We start from the raw sequence: 20,903 nt of genomic DNA on the forward strand, positions 1-20,903 counted from the left end.
AGTCCCTGGAGCGGAGGAGTTGCAGTCTCAGCCGTTTCCTTGGACTTCAGTGGCAGTGGTGGCTGTCAGAGCAGCGCCTTGAGGAAGCACGGCCCGGATCAAAGCCCAGCAAAGTCCACAGGAACTTTCATTTCTTCCTTTTAGCTTTGGATCGGGCCCCGTGTGCTCTGAGGTGCTGGTGGCTGAGCCTCAGGGTAGGTTTCTGGGGACAAATGCACTGGGGACATGGAAATCCATATTGAAAGGCGCTTCATTACTCCATGTTTAGAGCAGACGCCACTGCAGTGTGTGTATCACCAATATGTCAGCATAGTTTGCTTTTCATAGGAGTTTATGTTCCCAGCAGGCACTGAATGCTTTTTCTGCCTGATAAATGTCAAGTACTTAAAGCAATCTTGCCTGCTCCTCTCAGGAGACTGCCAAATAATCTCCTCTCATTGGCTATGGGCTCTTGCCAGGCCTTCTGCATTCATGCACATGTATCCCTGCCAAATGTTGGTAACACAGGATCTGTGCAAATACTCCCTGCTCCTTTCGCTAGCTTTGCACCACTCTGTTCAGTTACGGGATTCCTATTTTTCCTCTGTCATTCAGGGACAGAGCAGGAGTTTGTGAGCAGGTATTCCATAACCACATGTGCCATAGAGCAGCCCTTGCTATGGAGCTGTATTTTGGAGTAGAACCTTAGTTCATTAAACATAGTAAGTGTCTTGCATCGTAGCCTTCTTGAAGCTAACTCAGTTTATCTCCTGAATGCGGCATTGCAGCTGAAGGGAGTTCTGAGTAGGTGTTGAGCAGCTCCTTTGTTCCCAATCACGATAAAAAGATTTCTTTGCTCTGGTATTTTCTCTAGGAAGTCTTTCAGGACCCAATGTTCCCACTCTAAGTAGAATATAGGAGGTAACTCTGTACTTTTACAAGGTTTGTAAAGTATTTAAAGAACATAGTTTTAATTTTTAGTTTTAATAGTCCTCTTTATTAAGGAGAGAAAAAGATCTCCATAACATACTGGCAATAGATGCTTTAATAAAATAAACTATGGCAGAGGAAAAATGCTTTGAATAGAAAGAGGAATGCAAATCTTTCACCTTGTCATGTTTTATCCTGTGGTTCATTCAGCAGGACCGGGTCGTTTGACCTTTTTGTTGATAATGTCACCAAGATATTTTAGGCTAATGCTACATACCACGTGATGGCAGATGAGAATGCTGTGTGTGTCAGTGTGGCAGTTAATTTCAACCCATGCAAAAATACTTTACAAGACTAGATGGCAGAATGTCACTCATTTTTCCATGACATTTCTCATTTCCTTGTCTGTAATGTAGTAATGTCTGACTGTTGTATATGCAAACCCCAACACTTCGGGAAAGGTCTAGACCACATGGCAGAACCTCATCAGCTTGGATAAAAATTGTGAAAATAGAAGACAAAAAGAGGCAAAATATGCTATTTCTAGCAATTTGTTGGAAAACACAGTGCTCTTAACCACTTTTATCCATTTTTAAGTGAAAATACCAGTTGACACTGGTATTAGTGTCAACTAATGCTAGCATAATGTCTGGCATTGAATCACCTCCAGCACAAGAGTGTCTTTTTGTTTACTTTGTCCATCATCATCTCTCCAGATAAAAGATGGAAGAGCGGGGATATGTCTATGATGGCACTCTCTGTGTGACACCAGCGGCATAAGAGACGTAGAAGACGGAATAGGGAACAGGGGTCTACGGAGGGCAGAGGAACAGGAAACAATTATGGTGCATCGGGAACTGAAGCCTGCAGGGAGCCCCTCTGTACAAAATACACAATTTCCAAATGCAGCGAAGTCTGTTATCCTTGAGCTGGTATAAAGCAGAGTTCAGGTCCTGTGCAAAATGTTCAGAAATGCTCAGGCAGTTTGTGCCAGTCTCATTGACGGCCTCTTCATTTTAATCACGCCAATCTGAAGAACATTGTGCTTGCCAGGGATGCAAATGAGTTTAACAGAGGTGTGCGGAGAGGATTGAGATCAAGTTTGTGTCAGTAGAACTTGTATGAATGTAATATACAAATAACATAATAAATAGAAAGGGAATGGTGATTTAGCTGGAGCAGAGCAAGAAAAATCTGATAGTATTGTCAAATACATGAGGAGTAATACTTGCTGCAAAGCCCAAATGATTCCTGTAGCCTACATCTCATTCCCCAAAGTCTGTTCTAAGACATTCAAGAAAATTAATTTGGGTTAATTAAAAAGACAAATTTAAAGTGCATTAGGATATATCCACAAAGTGAAAAACTATCAAGCTACCAAGTGCACTTATCTGTAGTAGCTTTTGCATGTCCCTAGCCTGCTGCAAAGTGGAACACATTAATTGGAACTGTCATGAAAGCATAGTATCATTCTTTGTGTTTTTTTTTCCTTTTTTTTTTTTTAATTTTGGCTACATTTCTTTTTCGTTTCTTAGTTATATGTTCAACTTAAACAAATGCATTGAATAAGAGTGCTCTTGTTGTGTACACACCGACATTCAAGTCTCTTATTCCTAAACAAAGCTAGAATCTTGTTTAACGCCTGCCTCTGTTGCTATGCGTTTTAAGAAGTGCAGAGGAGTTATTTAGCAGATCAAAGCAGAAGAGTGACAAAGCAATAACATGGTATTAGAAACCTCCTTTGACACTGACCAAAGCACATCAGTAAAATGCTGTTGTGCAGGCTCCTTCCACCCACAGCCGGTGTCTTAGCAGACCTCAAAATGCTGCCTTGCAGCTAGCAGAGCTGCTGGCTGTAGGAGCACATTTGAGGCTGTTTCTAAAAGAGGATTTTTAACTCCATGAGCGCTGCCTGGTTGATTTAACAACAGATATTCACTAGCTGTTGTCTGATGGGTCAGCAAATAGTATCTGGAAATTCTCTGAATGCTGAGTTTGCAGCAACACATCCGTAGCAGTGAATTGCAAGGAGCAATACTGTCTGGTAAAACCAGAAAGCTGCCATTCTAAGCTGGCCTATCATTTAGGATTTTTGAAAACTGAGAAACTTACAAAAGAGGTATCAAGGCTTTCATTGCAAGAACTGTTTACCCTCTGGAATACTAATTAGTTTTAGTATACGTGGTAAATTTAATTTCTGAATTAGTTTGTTGAGTCCACAAAGGAGAAAAACTGACTTCAGCCAAGCCTTTAATGAGATATTTTATTAACCCCAACATTTAATGAGATATTTTATTAAAAATTCATTGAGAGAGAACAAAATGAGTTTCTTTTGTCTTTAATTCATCAGGATGTTTTTTTAAGAAACCCTTAACCTGTCATTTCAAATTAATTTTGGTACTGTATTTTGATTTGTAATTTCACAGATAAAATGATCTCATTTCTAGATACAACCTGTTTGGGAACAATCTGAATCTGTGAGGTATTTTGTTCCTCTTGACTTCACTGAAGTCTTGTGAAGCCAGAGGATGGAATCCAGATAAATGATTAGGATTATCCCAACAGTACATTTTACAGTATTTGTATGTTAGAGTTTCCTTTCTCAATCAGTGCTCAGACAATTGTTGTACTTTATGCAAAAAGTTACTACAAATAAAAAAGTCTTGATTCACCACTGTGTTACTGCAGAGTTGCATCATTGTCATTCCAGCGTGAGTCCAGGATCTTAACTGTTCTCTTGCAGCCATAAGGAGTTCATTTGGATACTTAGTTTTATGTCTTTGGCAACTTCTTTTTTTTTTTTTTTTAAATCCTACAGTGGTATTTCAAAAGCATAATATTTAAAAATGGAAAGTTCCCTGTCCAAAGAGTTAGGAGAGAACAGTTGTCTTAGAGGAATGGAAGTGCTCGCTACCTACTGAATATTGGAGAGTCACAACCTCCTTGGGAAAGATTAGGACTGTTTTTTAATAGGATGTTTTTTTTCTAGTGTTCTACTAGTGTTCTACTGATGTAATACTAGAGAGAACCAGCAACAAGCTTGTCCCAGTAAATCCATTCCAGAATTATGACACTGTAACATACATCCTACGTTTGACAAAGGTTGTTAAATATTTCTGATGAATTTGTATTTTGTTCTGTTTTCAGTGTCAGCCAAACCAAGACCTCACAGTGATGAATATACAAAGAAGATTCCACCTCCTAAACCGAAACGAAATCCAAACACTCAGCTAAGCACATCTTTTGATGAAACTTATATCAAAAAGCATGGCCCTATGAAGACACCACTCACTAGGGATGCCTCCTTGTCACAGGTCAGCAGTCCTGCCCCAGACACAGAGGAAGAAGAGCCTGTATATATCGAAATGGTTGGGAATATACTCAGAGACTTCAAAAAAGATGAGGATGACCAAAGTGAAGCAGTCTATGAGGAGATGAAATACCCTATATTTGATGATGTAGGCCAAGATTCAAAATGTCAATGTGAATATGACCATCACACTTGTTCTTCTCAGTGTGCTACTCCCACAGTGCCTGACCTAGATTTCACCAAGTCTTCAGTGCCATCTACTCCCAAGGGCTTGCTTTGTGATATACCCCCACCATTTCCAAATCTGCTTTCTCACAGACCTCCACTGCTGGTGTTCCCACCAGCACCAGTGCAGTGTTCCCCAAATTCTGATGAGTCTCCTCTAACTCCGCTAGAGGTCACAAAGCTTCCCGTTTTAGAAAATGTGTCTTACATCAAACAACAAGCTGGAGCTTCTCCATCTTCATTGCCACCTCATACACCAGGCCATCAAAAACTGGAGAAGGAGCAGACAGTATCTCATGGAACTAGCACTCCTGGGCACACCTCCTCACCTCCTCATCCCTCTACCTTATACAGAACACAGTCTCCACATGGTTATCCTAAAAGTCACTCTGCCTCACCCTCTCCTGTCAGTATGGGTAGATCTCTTACCCCTTTAAGCCTCAAAAGACCTCCACCTTATGACTCTGTACATTCAGGAAGTCTCTCAAGAAGCTCCCCATCAGTGCCTCATTCTACAGCCAGAAATACATTGCAAGAAGGAGGAAAGATGATAAATGTCTCGGTCAGTACGTATGGGTCATCATCTCAGAGTGGTTCCCGTTCTCGGACACCTACCAGTCCTCTGGAGGAACTAACCAGCCTCTTTACCTCAGGACGAAGTCTCCTGAGGAAGTCCTCCAGTGGCAGAAGATCTAAGGAACCTGCAGAAAGTAAGTTCTTGATATATTTTTTCCTCATTCTTCCTCACAGAGTAACAGCTTCCACTGTAGTTTACTAAATCAAACATTTGCAAAAAGCAAATCCCTCAAAAGTCTGAATTCTGTATATATATATATATATATATTTTTCGAGAAGAAAAGTAATTATTGTTAAAATTAGTTTTCATATGGTTATAATTTAAAGATTTTTAAGCATGTATACCTTACTACAGAAGCCTATCAGGCAGGAGTACAATTCATGGCTCAGTCTTGAGAAAGGAGTCAGTTTCGTTAACTTTTCCACAGTCATAGTGGTCTCATGTGAGTTAGGGTCCTCTCAGTATCTCACATTCTTAATTTCGCAACGGATGCCAAGACGCAGTGATTGTCCAAGAGGTCTGCAGTGAAATAACCAGACTGTAGTTGTTTTTTGGCAGAGACAGATTTATCGCCCTTAACTTTTCCAATGATCACTATGTGTATGGTGGAAACCAGAAGTACCAGCTTAAGCCATTCCCCTCCTTCCTGCTGACGGCTTCTGTGCTGTGCCACGGAGTATCTCTTTCAGCTGTGGTAGTGTAACTGCTTGCGACGCCGTACTGCGTGAATCAATCTCAAAACCAACATGACCTAAAACACATTAACCGCACACAGAGAGAAGTACAGGAGGAAGTTGTGCAGGAAAACCTTAAGCCAATATTGACTTTGAATATACTGTATCGTAAAACCATTGTCCCGTGTGCATTCAGGTTTACACAAAGCACGCCTTCTGAGTTAGTGAAATATGGAAACTCTTAATGAAATCAGCAGGAGTCAGAGGTGTGAGGGAAAGCAAAACCTGGCACCAGTGTTTCTGGTACAAAGAAATGTTCCTGCTCGGTGGTGCCAAAGGCAATGTCTTGCCGTGAACGTTAGCCGTAACACCTTTTGTCAGAGAGCAAAGTGTGCTCAGTACACTTTCTCCTCTGACTTCCATAAAATCAGTTTATGAAGTCTTACTGCCTGCCTAAAAGAAAAGCTCTTTTTGGAGAACGGCCAATTTTATGTTTGTGCAAGTGTTATACCTATTTGGTAGCTGTAATGTATAAAGTGCCATGTGACAAACTGGGGTGGCTGTTAAAAGAGGGTATCCTTGTTTCCAGGCTAGTATATTGCTGCAGAAAAGGTGAATTTTCCAATGCCCTTCCAGTTGTGTTTACGCTGCTCTGTTACCCTACTGATAGCAGAGTGGTCACGGCTGAACTCCTTAGCTCATGCTGCTTTGGGGCACACTCAGGGAGCTCACAAGAACTCCCCATCCAGGTTTTCATGGGCAGGTTGCATCTGCCTTTCACATCTGCTTCAGTCACAGAAAGCTAGGCTGGTGTTGCCAGGTCACCTTGCTCTTCATAGTGCTGGTTGTGGCAAAGCTCAGGTGAGCAGTGGTTGATCATGAGGTGCCTGCGGTACCAGGTACTGCACTGGTGTCCCTCTAACACCTCTCCTTGGTAAGCATCTCACTTGGTTCCTGAATGTCTGCGATCACCACCAGCTCAACTGGGCTGCCCATCAGTGCCGTCCTCAGCTGCTGAACAAGTACGTGCAAACAGGTAAGTATGGAGGAGCTCGGTGTCAACAGTTTGGGTTGGCGTACAAAGCCTTCCTCATCATTTATGGGCTTCTCTGCCTCAGCCCCTGCAGTTTTATTCTTGCGTCTCTGCAAATCAGGAATAATGACTGAAATCAGAAGGTGGAGGTGAGAATGGATACTGAGAGTGAGCAGGATACTGAGAATATGAGTCAGGGCAGCAACTCTCCTTATCTGGCTGTAATACTGTTGTAGCCTGCAATCATAAATATTGTTATATGAGCCATAGCTCCATGGTTCAGTAGGGTTTTATGAAGTGATTACAGTAATAAAAATACAAAAACACCAGATTTGTATGTTGGGTAGAAGCAAAACTGTGCCTAAAAGGTAAGGTGATTTTTGCAATTGGGAACAATTATGAGGGATGTGCTGTGACATTTATAAATAATTGTAGTGAAGTGGTAGAGAGAGTTTGGCAAAATGCAGACAAGACTGAACATTATTAAACATGCTAGTTACTGAGCAGTGACCAGAAGTCCTCTATAAACACCATGCTACGCCAGAGCTAGTGTTGAGCCTCACAAATTTGATGGTTTTATGCTTACTGATGTTGGCAGAAGTACTAGGTTTGGAACCTGTGAAAATACCTGCAGTGAGTGTGGCAAGTCCAGGGAAATTTTAGGCAATGCGTGTGCTTCTGTCCCATACCTAACTCCAAAAAGATCTCTATATTCCACTCGACTGAAATTGAATACAGACTATCGAAGGACATCTCAGTGATAAATTTAAAATAAATCTTGCCCTGCAGATCTGTACCAAGAGCAGCTTTTCTTACTGGCCTCTCAAGAAGCATTGTGCTTCCTCTTTAGGAAGTAGAAATGTGCTCGTCATTGGTCATGAATGGTAATACAAGAGTCATGAAATGGAAACCTTGTTCCTTTACTTTAAGGACAAAACATTCATTTTATAAATGGATGCCAGTGGTGAAAAGACTCTGGACTGCAGCTGTGTTGAGTAAATGAACTGACTGCCCACCTAATCCGATTGTAATTTGTCTGGTATTTACAGTATGCCTTAATCCTATGGGATTACTGCACTGAGGAAGAACCAGGTTTATACTCAGATATTATAGAAGTCCTTTTAGGATGCATAAAAAACACATACAGGGCTAGCATTTCATGTCCTGCAGTTTTGCATTGAAATGATCCACCATAAAAAAAAAAAAATCTAAATTGTGGGATTTTAAAGTAGAACGTGCTCAGACTACAACATTTCCTTACCATGATGATATGTAGTGATACCATGGGTAGACTGGACTAATCGTAAGATGTGTTAGAGAAATCTTGCTCCTGTAAATCACACTGGAAGCTTAAGGCACTCATTCAGTTCTGGATTAGTTTTTTAAACTACGAGAGAGCAAAAGCATAGCATGGGACTAACTGGGACTGCCACATTTTTATATCTGTCACTTTAGTGTAATTTGGTCTCCACATAAAGAAAGATTTCCAGAATCCAGAGGATAATTTAAAAAAAAAAGAGAAAAACACAGAAGAGCAGAGTTATGTGGCTTTATGAAATTCTGCTAAGAAACTAAGAATATGTGCTTCTAAAATATGAAATTATTCTGAGCACATCTCAAGTAACTTTCTCATTGAATCCTCCAAGACTCAGCCCTCTGTGACTTGTCTGAAGCTCTCACTGCCATATGCTAGTCCAAAAAAATAGCACAATACTAGATTTTATATTCAGATGAGTGTATTTGGAAAATATTGCAGCAGTTACAGAGAAAATTCTCTCTCATCTTTATTGTTATTGCTGCAACTGACTTTGCGGAAATTTTGCACCTGAGTCCAGACTCAGAATTTATTCCCTGGCTTTTATTTCGTGGCATTTTTGAGTGTGTTTCTTTTTGGGGAGGGAAACTGCACAAACCCTATTTCCAGTCATGTAAAGCTGCCCTTGTCTACCCTTCTGTATTATTTTCTTTGTTCTTCTGGCATTCCTCCCTCCACCCCCCTCTTCCATTTTATTATTGCCGAGTTCACTGGAATTACAACAGTGGGAAACTGGGGTAAATCAGTGATATGAAGGGGATTGTCACCTCAGGGCCACATTTTCTGAAGATACGAGTTTCTGGTGAAGCCCCAGCCGAGTTACCAAACGCACTCGGCATCCTCAGGCTGCTGTTGTGATGTGCGTATCTAGATTTACAGGCAGCTCACTTACTGTGCTCTGTTCCTGTAAAAGTTCTCTTGTGTGCTGTTAGCTTCTTAAATATGCATTAAGACGCAATTAGGAAGGTGGGGAGAGAAGAACAAAGGAAAATAAATTGTAAGGGGAAATCAGAAATGAAAATAGGGAAGATCGCAAAGAAAGGCAGAAGGATGGAGAGAACCCTACAGAAAACTGAAGAAAGATGTCAAGCACGAAAAATGTGAAAGAATAGAAAAGATAGATGTTATTAATTGTCAGTGACTGTGTGAGGTAACATGGTAGCATGCCCTAAAGTTGGCAGAGCCCCATAAAGCATAATGTCAGTCTCGGAGGTTAGAGGAAACTGTTTAAGGAGTGCCAACTGCTGTCGTTGGGATACACGGTGGACTTTCCTAATGCCTTTGGAAGGTGTGTGTATGGCTGCTGTATCCAGCTGCGCTGAACACCACGTTGCCTTTCCTTGTAGCATATTCACCAAGTTTCTGTGTTACACATGCCCTTCAGAAAGCTGGAATTAGGGAGCGAGGGAGGCAGGGAAGGTGGGAATAGTGTTCCGATTTTCTGGAGCTGTTTGCTGTGTCTTTCTTTTCTGCAGCACAGAAACGCATAGCACTCCGTGAAAATATCGACCTGAACTCGTTCACATACAGGCACACCTACCTACTGGAAAGCAAAGCACAGAAGCTGTTGCTGTGTATCTGAGCTGCACTCATAGTGTTTTTTTCTGGGCAAAATGGTCCTGTAAACCCTTGCCACGGCTGACCAAACCTTTTTGTTTGTGTACTGGTTGCTTCCATTTGTTAAGGCTCCACTTTCCTTCTGACTTCCTGGGAACTTCCTGCCCGATTTGAGCAAATTTGCGGATGTTCCTCCTAACGAACTGCACCTAATAGTCACCTGTGTAGCATGCTCTGAGCCTGTGCACGATGCATGAGATCGGCGCACACGATGCAGGGCAGTTTGCTGCAGTTTTCCTTAGCTGCTCTGTGGGGCTTTGTACCTTCTGGGTTTTGCCTATGGAGAGTTTCCCTCTTCAGCTTTTAGTCACAAACAGGGAGGAAATTTGTGAATGTGCTACTTTGAAAATTCAGTTAAAATGATTGTAAATTGGGATGATTATTAAGATTTCCTGTTCTTGGCTGGTGCCCACTGTGTTAGGAATCTAAAATATTTTATTATAATTTCACAAATAGTGTGTAAATGGAGGGCTGAGAGGAAAAATGGTTCAACTTGTTAAAAAGGAGCTCATTCCAATTTCAGACAGCTGAGGCCCTGCCATGAAGAATTTGTGGAGTATTAGTGGAGACATTTTAAATGCACTTTTTAATTTATTTATTTACTTTTATGCTATTATTTTCCAGAGAGCTTGAAAATAGCTTTGGGGTCCCCGTTAGGTAGAACAGTATGTTGGAAAAAGAGTTTGGGAAATGAGTCAAGTGCAGATCCTCCTGACGGGGTTCGTTTGGTTGCTTAACCTCCGCCTCTGCATTGAACGCAGGATGAGGGACGTAGGGCAGGATTTCAGTCTATGTATTTCTAATGAAGTTAGAATGGAAAATGCTGACTTAAGGAAGGTGGACTTGACATGCCATTGAACTTTATAAAACTTTGGGTACATTCTCAGCCTCTGGTATTCTGAACGGGTGGGGCTTGCCTACAAGACTGGGCTGGCCGTAGAAAGTGTTAGAGCTATTCCATTGCATACCGCTATTCCTGAGCTACCGCATAGCTGACAGTCAGAATCAGATACTGAAATTCAGAAGCTGAAATAATGTCTAACCTCTAGGTTAATATATTTTCTGTGGTTTTATATAGAGGGTTGTCATCCTAATCCTTCAGCCCTTTATAGCCATTGATTGCAGGCAGTCTGAATGTTCTGTTCAGTCTGAGATAGCTACAGTTTAACAGAAATAACACTGCATACCTGAAATTATTCGTGAATGATGCTGTACTTTTGAGCCAGAGGTATATTGGCTTCTCCATCACAGGCGAAGCAGCTGTTCCACTAGAGGTTGTATTTTCTAGTCTAGTGACCCGTGATATACAGGGGGTTAGACCGGGTGGTCACAGCAATCACATCTTGTTTGACAGTCCTGAAAGTTGATCTGAAAGAAGAGACTTAGGTGAGGGAGCAGTGGGAAATGCCGCGGGAAGTGGATTAGAGTGAAGGAGAACACCAGCTTTGATGAGGATGACACTCACTCACCACAGGCAGGATGTGGGCTTACCACAGGTTGTTGCATTTAGTTAAAGCCTGAAGAAGTCTCTGTTCTTGCCCCTGAGCTGCTATTCACTGAGATATAAACAAGCTTAAGCGTTGCAGCATCAAAAGTGCTTTCTTCAGGTGCCCACTTGTAAGTGCACGTTCAGGAGAAGAGCTGCATATGTCTGTGCACACACAAGCCACGAGCTGCCTGGTCTGCTGGCAGCAGGTCTTTGAAACAGTGCCCTGCGCTAAGGAATGTGCCTGTTGTGATGACTGGGTGCCAGCAATAGCTGTTGGGAGACAGAACTGAAAATGGTGGAAGTGTAAACACAGGAATGATGGGATGTGGTCAGCATCCTTCAGGAACCAAGCTTTTGAAGCAATAAATAAATAAATAGCTTTTGCAGTTGAGTGGTGTTGAGTACTGCTTCAGCCATACCTGTTGTTGTCCTTTACTAGTAATCCCTAAATTCCCCACTGTGAGATGGTGGGCAATGGGCTAAATACTTTGATACGCATCAGCTAGTCTGGCCAGCTGGAGCCTCTTACTTGTTAAAGCTGAAATATGTTCCCCCACTTTGCAATCACAGGAAATAAGCAGAAAGCAAGATCGTAACATGGCAGTCAGGTTATTCAGCTAAGCACTAAGCTAACCAACGTTTCCAAGGTTTACGCTAAGTGGGAAAGATTGAGCTGCGGAACAAAGATACAAAGAAGAAGTGAAATGTGTGAAAGGATGCATGGCAGCTCCGCGGCAGATTGCGTGTCTCTGGGTGCCTTCGCTGTGCCGTCGCTGCCTCATTGTGCATTGCGTGCCAGTAATGCAGTCCTCTCTCAGCACCAGGGGTAATGCCAGGTTTGAGAACTTGTGTTTCGAAAGGATAAATCAGTAGGTACCCATTCCTTGATTGAAATGCACACTACACCATTTTTCGTCTTGCTGCTTTCACACAAAAGTGAGTATGTCTATTTAAAGGGCCTTTAATTAGTCAAGTCACTAAAAGGTGGGATGTCCCCTCCACTTTTGAGATGAATGAATGTCTTCGTTACTCACAGTTATTAAAACAAAAAACACGCGTTTTGAGATGATATGCAACGGTTTTGCTAATTGGTACCATGACATTGTCTCCTCTTCTAATTCAGCAATTTAGGCTCATCAGAAAATCAGGTCCTCCTGGGATCACGACCGTATACAGAATCATTGAAGAAGACATAATTTCATAAATAATTGCTCAGGTTTTTCTGGAAACAGCTGCTGTTTCTGATTGATGTATATGGATTTATTTATTCCTTCTGTTTGTATTATTTGACTGCTTGATACACTTTCTGGGTAGCAATTTAATCAACATGTCTTTTTATGAAGAAGAAATCAACTTATAAATGGTAAAAAGGAAAAAAATAGAGATAAAGCTACTTTCTGTTTGTTAGATTTCAAGTAAAAGATGGTTTCAGGTAAAAGACTAAAAAAGATGGTTTCTTTGGGTTTCTAATATAACAGGATAATGTTGAGTTGTCTGAAAGTTGTTAAAAATAAAGGAAAAAGCCCCTTTAATTCAGTTACTGGCACCTATTTTACTGTGTCACCAATAAGCAAAGCAACACATGCTGCACTTAAGGATGTGAATAATGATAAGAGTCTGAGTTTTGAGTGCCATTGATTTTTTTTTTCTTTTTCCCTGAACAAAGCTTTTTAAGCCAGAGAAATATCTTGACCTTTAGGCCAAATCCTCAGCACTTATAAATCACCACTTCTTATTTGAAGTCAGAAGAGGTACTCCAGTTTACACCATCTGTGTTTTTGGCTTCAAGAAAATAAATTTGTCCTTTGTGGCTAGAACAGCTTATATTCAAAATGGGGTAGTCATACAGCAGAACCGTGAATTGGAGAATTTATTGTCTTTTTGTTTTAAATGGGACTACATAATTATGGACCAATTTGTGGGTGCTCAGTAGAAGTAGTTAAAGACATTTAATCTGGTGAAGGTTTCCGTAAGCATATATTACCTTCAATGAAAGAGATAAATACAATTTGTTAAAATTTCTCACTGCATTTTTTAGGGAGGGTGGTATCCATTTAGGGTATCTGGGTACTCCCTTCTCCAATGGAACTAAGGAAAAAAAAAAGGTAGGTATCTAACTACTTTGGTTTAAAGGAATGATGTAGTTTTATTTGCATAGCCTCTACTCAGGATGTTTGCGTGGCTGTATCGAACGGCAGAGGCCAGGCTGGCAGTGTTGTGGCTCCACAGGTTGGCAGTGCCAGATGCTGGAGGGGATGTGCCCAGAGCTCAAAGGGTGGCAGCTGTGACACCTACGGTGGGTGGCTGTCCTTACCCAATGCTGCCATCCATTTCCTGGATTTGATACATGGCCACGTTTCATTCCTGTCTGCTAGAACAGTGAATGGCTGCATCGAGCATGGACATGTTGAAACTTTGTACCCCAGAGAGGTGTTACAGGACTGTCTGATTATTTTTAAACTGGTGTGAATTAGAGATAATTTACTTGAAGATAATATGGAATCTCACACTAGAGGAGATGTCTGGCATCAGGCACTCAGCTTTGGTTTATAGCACTTCCATGGAGTGCCTTTCTAAACTCGTATCACGTGTTGCAGCAATTGGAGAGTTAGCAGTTTTAGTGGAATTGCAGTTTGGGCATACGAAAAGGGTATCTGTGCATGTTAGCTTTCCAAAGGGGATAAAGTGAGTTCACAGAAGTGTGAATCAAACCAGTGGATGGTGAGGTAGTGCATCTTTTGGTCAGTCAGCCAGGCTGTCAGGGTGAAGCCATGAATTTTGGGGTTGCCATCTGGCTGGCAATACAGGGCTCCTTTTTCAAGGCAGTTGCTGCATCTTTTAGAATTGGACTTCATAACCAGGTGCTGATACCTGGAATTGAACCAGTTTTTCTTTTAGTTAGGATTCAAATGCATTTTTCTTTGTTTAAAAAAAGTAAAACTAGAGACCTTGAATAGGAAGGCCTACATTTTGTCTGTGTTTATTTTTAAGAAGAACCATGTTCATAAAGTGCTTTTAAGCAGATATGACGTATTCCATAGGTAGGCATATGGAGATAGCATTTCAGCCTGTTTGCTCAAATTAAATCACAAGGAATGAGATCACAATTTTGTTTAGGAAAAATAACCAAATTCACCTAGACCAACTTACCACCACCAACCTGAGGACTGAGAGCTTTAGCAAGGTGAAGCAGTGTGCAAGTTTCAAAGAGAGCAGAGCTTAACAACTTCACCCAAATTTACCATGAACGCAAAAAAAAGTTTCACTAGCAAAAATCTGCAACACAGCCCCCCCCCCCGCCCCCGCCTCGCCCCTGAAATTGGAATATCTACATCATAGCCAAAGGAGCTGCTCAAGATCATTCTTAAATGCAAGTCTTTTGAATGCTAGCTTATGACTTCAAACCTGGTTTCATGATCTTTTGAGCTGCTGTCATTGCATCTTTACAAGAGGTGGAGTTTAATTAAATGCCTTATCTGCACTTACAGTGAAAAAACTCTTGCTCTAAAAGCTATGTGGTTTTAAGAGAAGATGGTGGGAATTTTGGGAAGAATAAAGGAAAGAACAAGGTTTCCTCCCTCAGTTCTAAAATCCTCCAGTACTTCTGACTGCTCTTGATGTTTCTTAAAACGTCTTTACCGTGCTGATCTGTGTAACGAAGACTGACAATTTCTTGGGCTAAGTGGCTTATATATCAATTTTTAAAAACACAGATTTTCTGGCATGTCTGATTTGATTCCTGGCAGAGTGAGCTCAATTTTTAAACCCCATCATTAAAGGTCCAATCCAAAGGTCCTTGAAGTATGAGATAAGACATACTTCAGGGGATCCCATTATAAATTACGGCAAGAGGGTTCCTCTCCTTTTATTAGGTTGTTGTTCCTTGCAAAACCACTCTGCAAATCAAGGCATTTATACCTCTGGAATGTAACAGTGAATAATACAAAGACTAAGAAAAAATAGCATGTGGACTGCATGGTATTCTACATGTTTTTTGTCAGTGTATTATCTAATCTACCCATAATACTGTGATAAAATAAATTAAAAAAAAGCTCTGAATTGAGAAAAGGTAGATATGGTCTCCTTAAGTTTTCTCTGGGCTTGCCAGGAGTCTTATCAATAACAAGAGAAATCACCGAGTTGGAAATAGCTTTATTTGGGTTATACACATAACTTTGATTCAAATATTGAACCCTTAAACTGTAGGAGTGTATAAACATCCTAGGTATAGATAAGGTGAGAAGTACGGGAACACTGAAGAAATAATTGTCAAGATGATAATGCATATAAAAAAAATAGGTTCATTTGCATTCAATTTTCTGTGAAGGTTCAGGTTACTTTCACTTCTCTGAATGGAATAATCCATCCCTAATAATTATTTTTTGTTAAAACAGTAACATGCAATTAGCACTTTATCTGGCATTTAAGAATGAGTAAGGAGAACTATTGTTCTTGTAACTATTCATCTGAAAAAGAGAAGCTGTATGTATAATTTTGTTGGAGATGGGAATGTCTTTATTTTAATGTGTGAATTCATAACTCAAAAAGTACCTTTCTCCAGGAAATCTACAACCATTTTACTGCTTGGGCAATGTTTGTGTAATTTATTTTTAATTTATATGTGTTGTAACACATACAGACACACTTGCTGTGCACTTGCGAAAGCAATAATAGTAATGTCTTGCAAGCACGGGCATCAGCCGGAGCTGTGTAAGGCCATCTGCGGTTTTACTTATTTCCTCAGGATCTGAAGTCTGTGCTGCCATGGCTTAACAGTTGCTTAGCTAGCAAGAGTAAAAAACAGTTTCACAAAATGAAACCAGTAATTAGAAAGGAGGGAGGGACTAAAATCATTAACTTTGTTAAGAGACGGAGAAAGACAGAATGGTATGGATGTTTCATTCTCTAATCGGTAGAACTTGCAGAATAGTACCCAGCTATGGCTTGGCACAGCGTCTGCATTGAAAAGTCCACGTGCTTGTGCCTGGCTTTGTAAGGCTGAGAGCAAAATTCGGGTAGAGCCAACATTACAACAACTTCAGTCTTTCCTTTCACTGGTAACATACTGTGATAGAAGGAAAGCTGTACAGATGAGATATTTGTTCCAATATTGAAAGGTAAATTTTCTCATTTGCTAAAGGGGTCTATAAAGAGAAAACCATCAATAACTTTATAAAGGTAGTTCAAAAAGAAAAAGAAGAAATAATTTATTTTCTTTCCAACTTTCTGTCTGATTTTTTACATGAAAATTCGAGGGTGAGTATTTTGGTCTCCAGTTTTCACAACCAGTGCACACATCCGTACTCCGTATTTTTTTGACCAATGACAGATTTTTGTTTCCTACTGTATGTGGATGATGCTGTATGCTTTCGAAGATATGAAAGTGATCAAACAATGGTAAAACAGTGCATTTGAACTGCTGTTGTAGTTCAAAGGCTGCTTTTCAGCAGAAAACTTGACCAAAAAATATTGCCAAGTTTGATATAGTCAGCAGTTCTATTAACGATTGGTATTTTGAAGTGAAGCTTTGAAACTTAAGGTCATGAACTTTCTTCCAAAACATTTTTATTAAAATGTCTGTATATTTCAGCTTTTTTGGCTCTCCCTTGCCTTCTGATTTCTTGTCATACTGTGCTAGGACATATGCAGTAACCATCGAACCATCAGTTCCACATCAAAACATGAAGGCTGTGCATCTAAGAACCTGAATAATGGAATGAGCATGTAGTGAGATGAACAAGGTTGGGAAAGAAAGCAGTTAAGTAAGAGTAGGCTCCATCTTCCTTTCAAATTGAAAGCTAGTAACAGTTGGGCAGCCTTTCATAGCAAGTGTCACTGATTTCCACAGTTTAATTGCCTATTTTGTCTAACAGTGTTTTCTTTGATCAGTGCTGAGTTTAGGGTGGGGATGGCAGGATGCGCTTGTGTTGCACGCGCATGTCGCTGAGTAGTCCAAGGGCAGTGTCAGTGATACCAGTGGGGAAGGCAGGAGGAGAGGTAATGTTCTCAAGACTGCCACAAAACCATCCCAGCATTTCAAAATAATCATCTTTCTTCTTCTTGCACTTAAATCTTGTTTGCTGCAAATAGACATAGACCACGTATGTACCCATCTACAAGTATGAATTCTATGTGCACACATTTAGTTTGACTGAAAGGGCAGCCTGGATTATCAGTGGGAGATCTGGGTGCACAGAGTACGTAAGAGAAATGTTTGCAGCTCATCCATAGAAACTATGCTATATACTCATATGAATCAGCCTAGCTGGCTAGCCCAAAATAACAACTGCAGGAAAGAAAGACCTTGCTTTGTTGAGGTCAACAACAAAATTGCCTTTGACTTGCTGTACTTAGGTTTTTGCCCAAGAAAGCAGTGGGGAACAGAGAGGCTTGTGTTGAGGTTCTGGTTATTCCCAATATATCCAGCTTTGAATGCTGGAATTAAAACAAAAAAAAAAAAAAAGAGGAAAAAAGACAAATATGGAGTGAATATCAGAGAATAGAGTGTTCTGCTTAATTACGTAATTGTGACTGCTCTGAGGCAAGTAGTAAACCTATTAATAGAGTACCACAACACATCCTTTCCAAGAATACCACTTGATTTAACGGTGAGAATCCCAGGACATTGATTTTTAATTGCCTTGGTAATACAGCTGTAAAACAGTGCATATACTTCAGGTATATTCTTAGTCAAAAGATCACGCTGTGACGTGAACTGGATCAGAATAGGCACATGTGAAAGATCAAGGGTGGGAGTGAAAGAAATCATTATGAGATAATGATGGCCCCATTGGAAACGGGAGGTATTATGTTGTCACCATTTCTATAATATGTGGCAAAATATAACTGTCTTAAATGGCTCTCCTTATGTAAGATTAAAAACAGGTTTTCCTATATTTCAGTCAATCAAGAAGATGACTGACTAAATCACAAGAGGATTTCTCCTCTTACTGTATGCCATCAAACAGTGTTAAATGTATGTCTTAAAATGCAGAACTTCTAAAACTTTATCTTTCAAGTGACTGATAATGCTAGTTGAAATTTATTGAAATTTGAAGAATTCTTTTTTTCACCTAGATCTTAATAATCTTAATTTTTCATTGAATATTGCTTACTTTCCTAACGGTTCTTCAGAAATTTCTGGAGCTTCATATGGAATAATAAAAAGTTTACTCAATATAGTTAACATATGAGAATATCTCTGTCTCCCTTTACAATGTTTTTCTCCTTTTCCAAATTTCTGTTTTGTGTTTAAACCGTATTCTTTTATGTTTTTTTATTCTAAAGCTTTGGATGATCTTTTGTTATAAATCTATGCTCCCCCCCCCCTTTTTTTTTTGTCGGTCTCCAATTAATTGCAGTGTGGGCTTTTTCTCTTCCTATCTCGTCGTTGTTCTTGCCAGGATTGCCCACTTAACAGCTTTGGGATAGCCACAGCAAATCGACCAAACAGATTCTTCAGTGGTCCCTCTTTCCCCTCCCCTTGCTGTCTGTAGCAGGCAGGGCTGATCTTGGCAGGTCTGTACCAGGCAGATGTGAACTCATCCGTATTTCTCTGTGTAAAAACAAACCCCACGCTGCTCACGGGAGCATGTGCTCAGTGAACACCGAGGAGCATTTCAGCCATGTCTCCTTAAATGTTAGATGGTTTGTGAGACTCTTTCAGGCTTTCTATTGATTTTGCATGGAACTAGGTCAGAGCTGCTTTTAATTGAACAAGCTGGCTGCTGCAACTCTCACTTAACTGTAAAAAGGGGTATTAAAAATTGATATGCAAAGCAAACTTCTGCCTAATTAGCAAGCAGATGAAGTCAGCATAGACAAACCACCGTAGTTAATAAAGATGAGGAAATGGCTTTCACTGGCAGTGTAATATACTCCCATTTTGGGGGAAAAATGGCTTAAGCACCAAGCATTACCCACATTTCTCATGTGCAGTATTAATAGCCTATTTGTTTTCTTTGGGCAGGCTTGTGATACATTTATGACTGTACAGATCAGACAACCACACATCAAGAAAGCCATTAAAAGGCTGATCCTATTTTTGAAATGTGTAGCACAGATAAATACAAATTCCTGGTGTGCAGAGAGAAGTAACACCGGCCTGGGATTTCCTCAGGGGCTCCGCATGCGATGTCCACAGTGGATGGGCACATGCAGCTGTTGTGCTGGTGACGTGACGTGGGACACGGGTGGAGCTGTGGGTGGCTTTTTGTCCTCACCAGGAGCTAGCGGGAAAGGATGAGGAAGGGGCTGAAGCCTGAGACATGTCTGTGGTAGCTCCGATCTTCACACATGTGCTGGCTGCATTCTGATCCCACGTCTCTATCCCTCCTGGTGGCCAGGTGTCCCTTTGGGGACGTCCCTCACTGCTGCTGGTGTCCAGGTGTGCCCTTGGGGACATCACTGCTCCTGCATGCCCACCGTGCAGCCGTAGGTGTGGGGTGAGGCCCGTAGTGCCGGGGCTGGGGTGGCTGGGGCTTGTCATTCACTGCATCTACACCCCATCGCCCCATCCCAGGTGGCTGTCCTAGCTTTACATGTGCCTGCTCGTGCTTAAATATAGGCCCTGTGAGCAGTGCCATTTACTTCCCAAAGTATCCGAGTTCTGCCTGGAGTGATGTATTATTTATTTAGGTTTATAACAAACACACAGAAGAAGACTACATGAATAATGCATGGTTGATTAGCTTATACGTTGCAGCTCACAACTGACAAAGACGGCAGAGAGAAAGCCTCGTTTAAAGTTCCTTAAGACAATGACTCTTCTTCCCTCCCCCAGAAACGGCCCAAACGGTTACAAAGGTTCTGCTGTTTATCACCTAGCTTTGTGCTAAGAGGCCACCAGAACCTGAGATTAATTTGTGTTTTTAAGAGCTTAGCGGTTGAATGACCACAGGGCATACATTCATTTGAATGGCAGCTTTTCAGGTAAGATATTTTCCTTAGCTGTGTTTTTCAGTCTGCTTTAGTCTGAGCTACAGCTGATTAATCCGGTTAGTTTCTCACTTTTTTCAGCATTTACAAGTCTTCCAGTCCCCCAGCTCACATGCCAGCCTTTCCGAGTGTGTAGCTGTTAGGGGATCCTTCATAAAGGGGAAACTGTACACATCAATTATAAATAAAATATGTTCTCTGTACAAGATTCTAGCCACCATCTTATTCTTGACATTGAAAAGGCTGAGATTTACGTGATATAAATAAGGAAAATGCATGTCTTTGAATATTAAAATAGTGACACCTGGAAGTGCTTGAAGCATTTGAATGCCTTTATGGCAGTTCAACCAACTGTATCCATAAATATTTAAAGCAGTGAATTATTTCTTGAAATTTACATTTTTATGTTCTATTTTGGCTTACGAATTATTGAACAATAAAGATGCTTTCCATAATAATTTCAGCTTTCAAAATACAGCACTTGACTGTGAAAAGATTTGCCTGTGGCCATCATATGATTCGGTGAATTCCCAGCATAATACTGAGCTTCAGTATCTCCTAACTTCAAATTAAGGTTTTTAGCAGCATGAGGTAACTTAGATCCCATCTGTGTTGCTGCACTTCTCAGACAAAAAGTAATAATAATAATAATAAAAAAATGTGTGTCAGCTACTGTTATGTTCCAGCAGAGTATATGTGACCAGTTAGAGTTTGTGTCTTTAGTATGGCATCAATGTGGATAAAGTGGCCTCTTAAATCTTGCTGTAGTCTTTTTGAAGTGTTGTCCTGTTTAAAATACACTGGTTTGAATTTCAGT

General features: G+C 40.7%; 1 protein-coding gene across 10 annotated transcripts in view; it reads left to right on the forward strand.

Annotated features, from left to right (window-relative positions):
* The window catches only part of NYAP2 (neuronal tyrosine-phosphorylated phosphoinositide-3-kinase adaptor 2), a 165,912-nt gene that overhangs the window by 104,664 nt on the left and 40,345 nt on the right, over positions 1–20,903 (forward strand). For all 10 annotated transcript variants that reach the window (XM_080604051.1, XM_080604053.1, XM_080604056.1 and 7 more), the window contains one exon: positions 4,057–5,154. In XM_080604051.1, coding sequence (XP_080460177.1) covers positions 4,057–5,154 — 1,098 coding nt within the window. The remainder of the gene's footprint in view (positions 1–4,056; positions 5,155–20,903) is intronic.

This window comes from Anser brachyrhynchus (genome assembly GCF_964034855.1).
Source record: "Anser brachyrhynchus genome assembly, chromosome: 9".
Lineage (NCBI taxonomy): Eukaryota > Metazoa > Chordata > Aves > Anseriformes > Anatidae > Anser > Anser brachyrhynchus.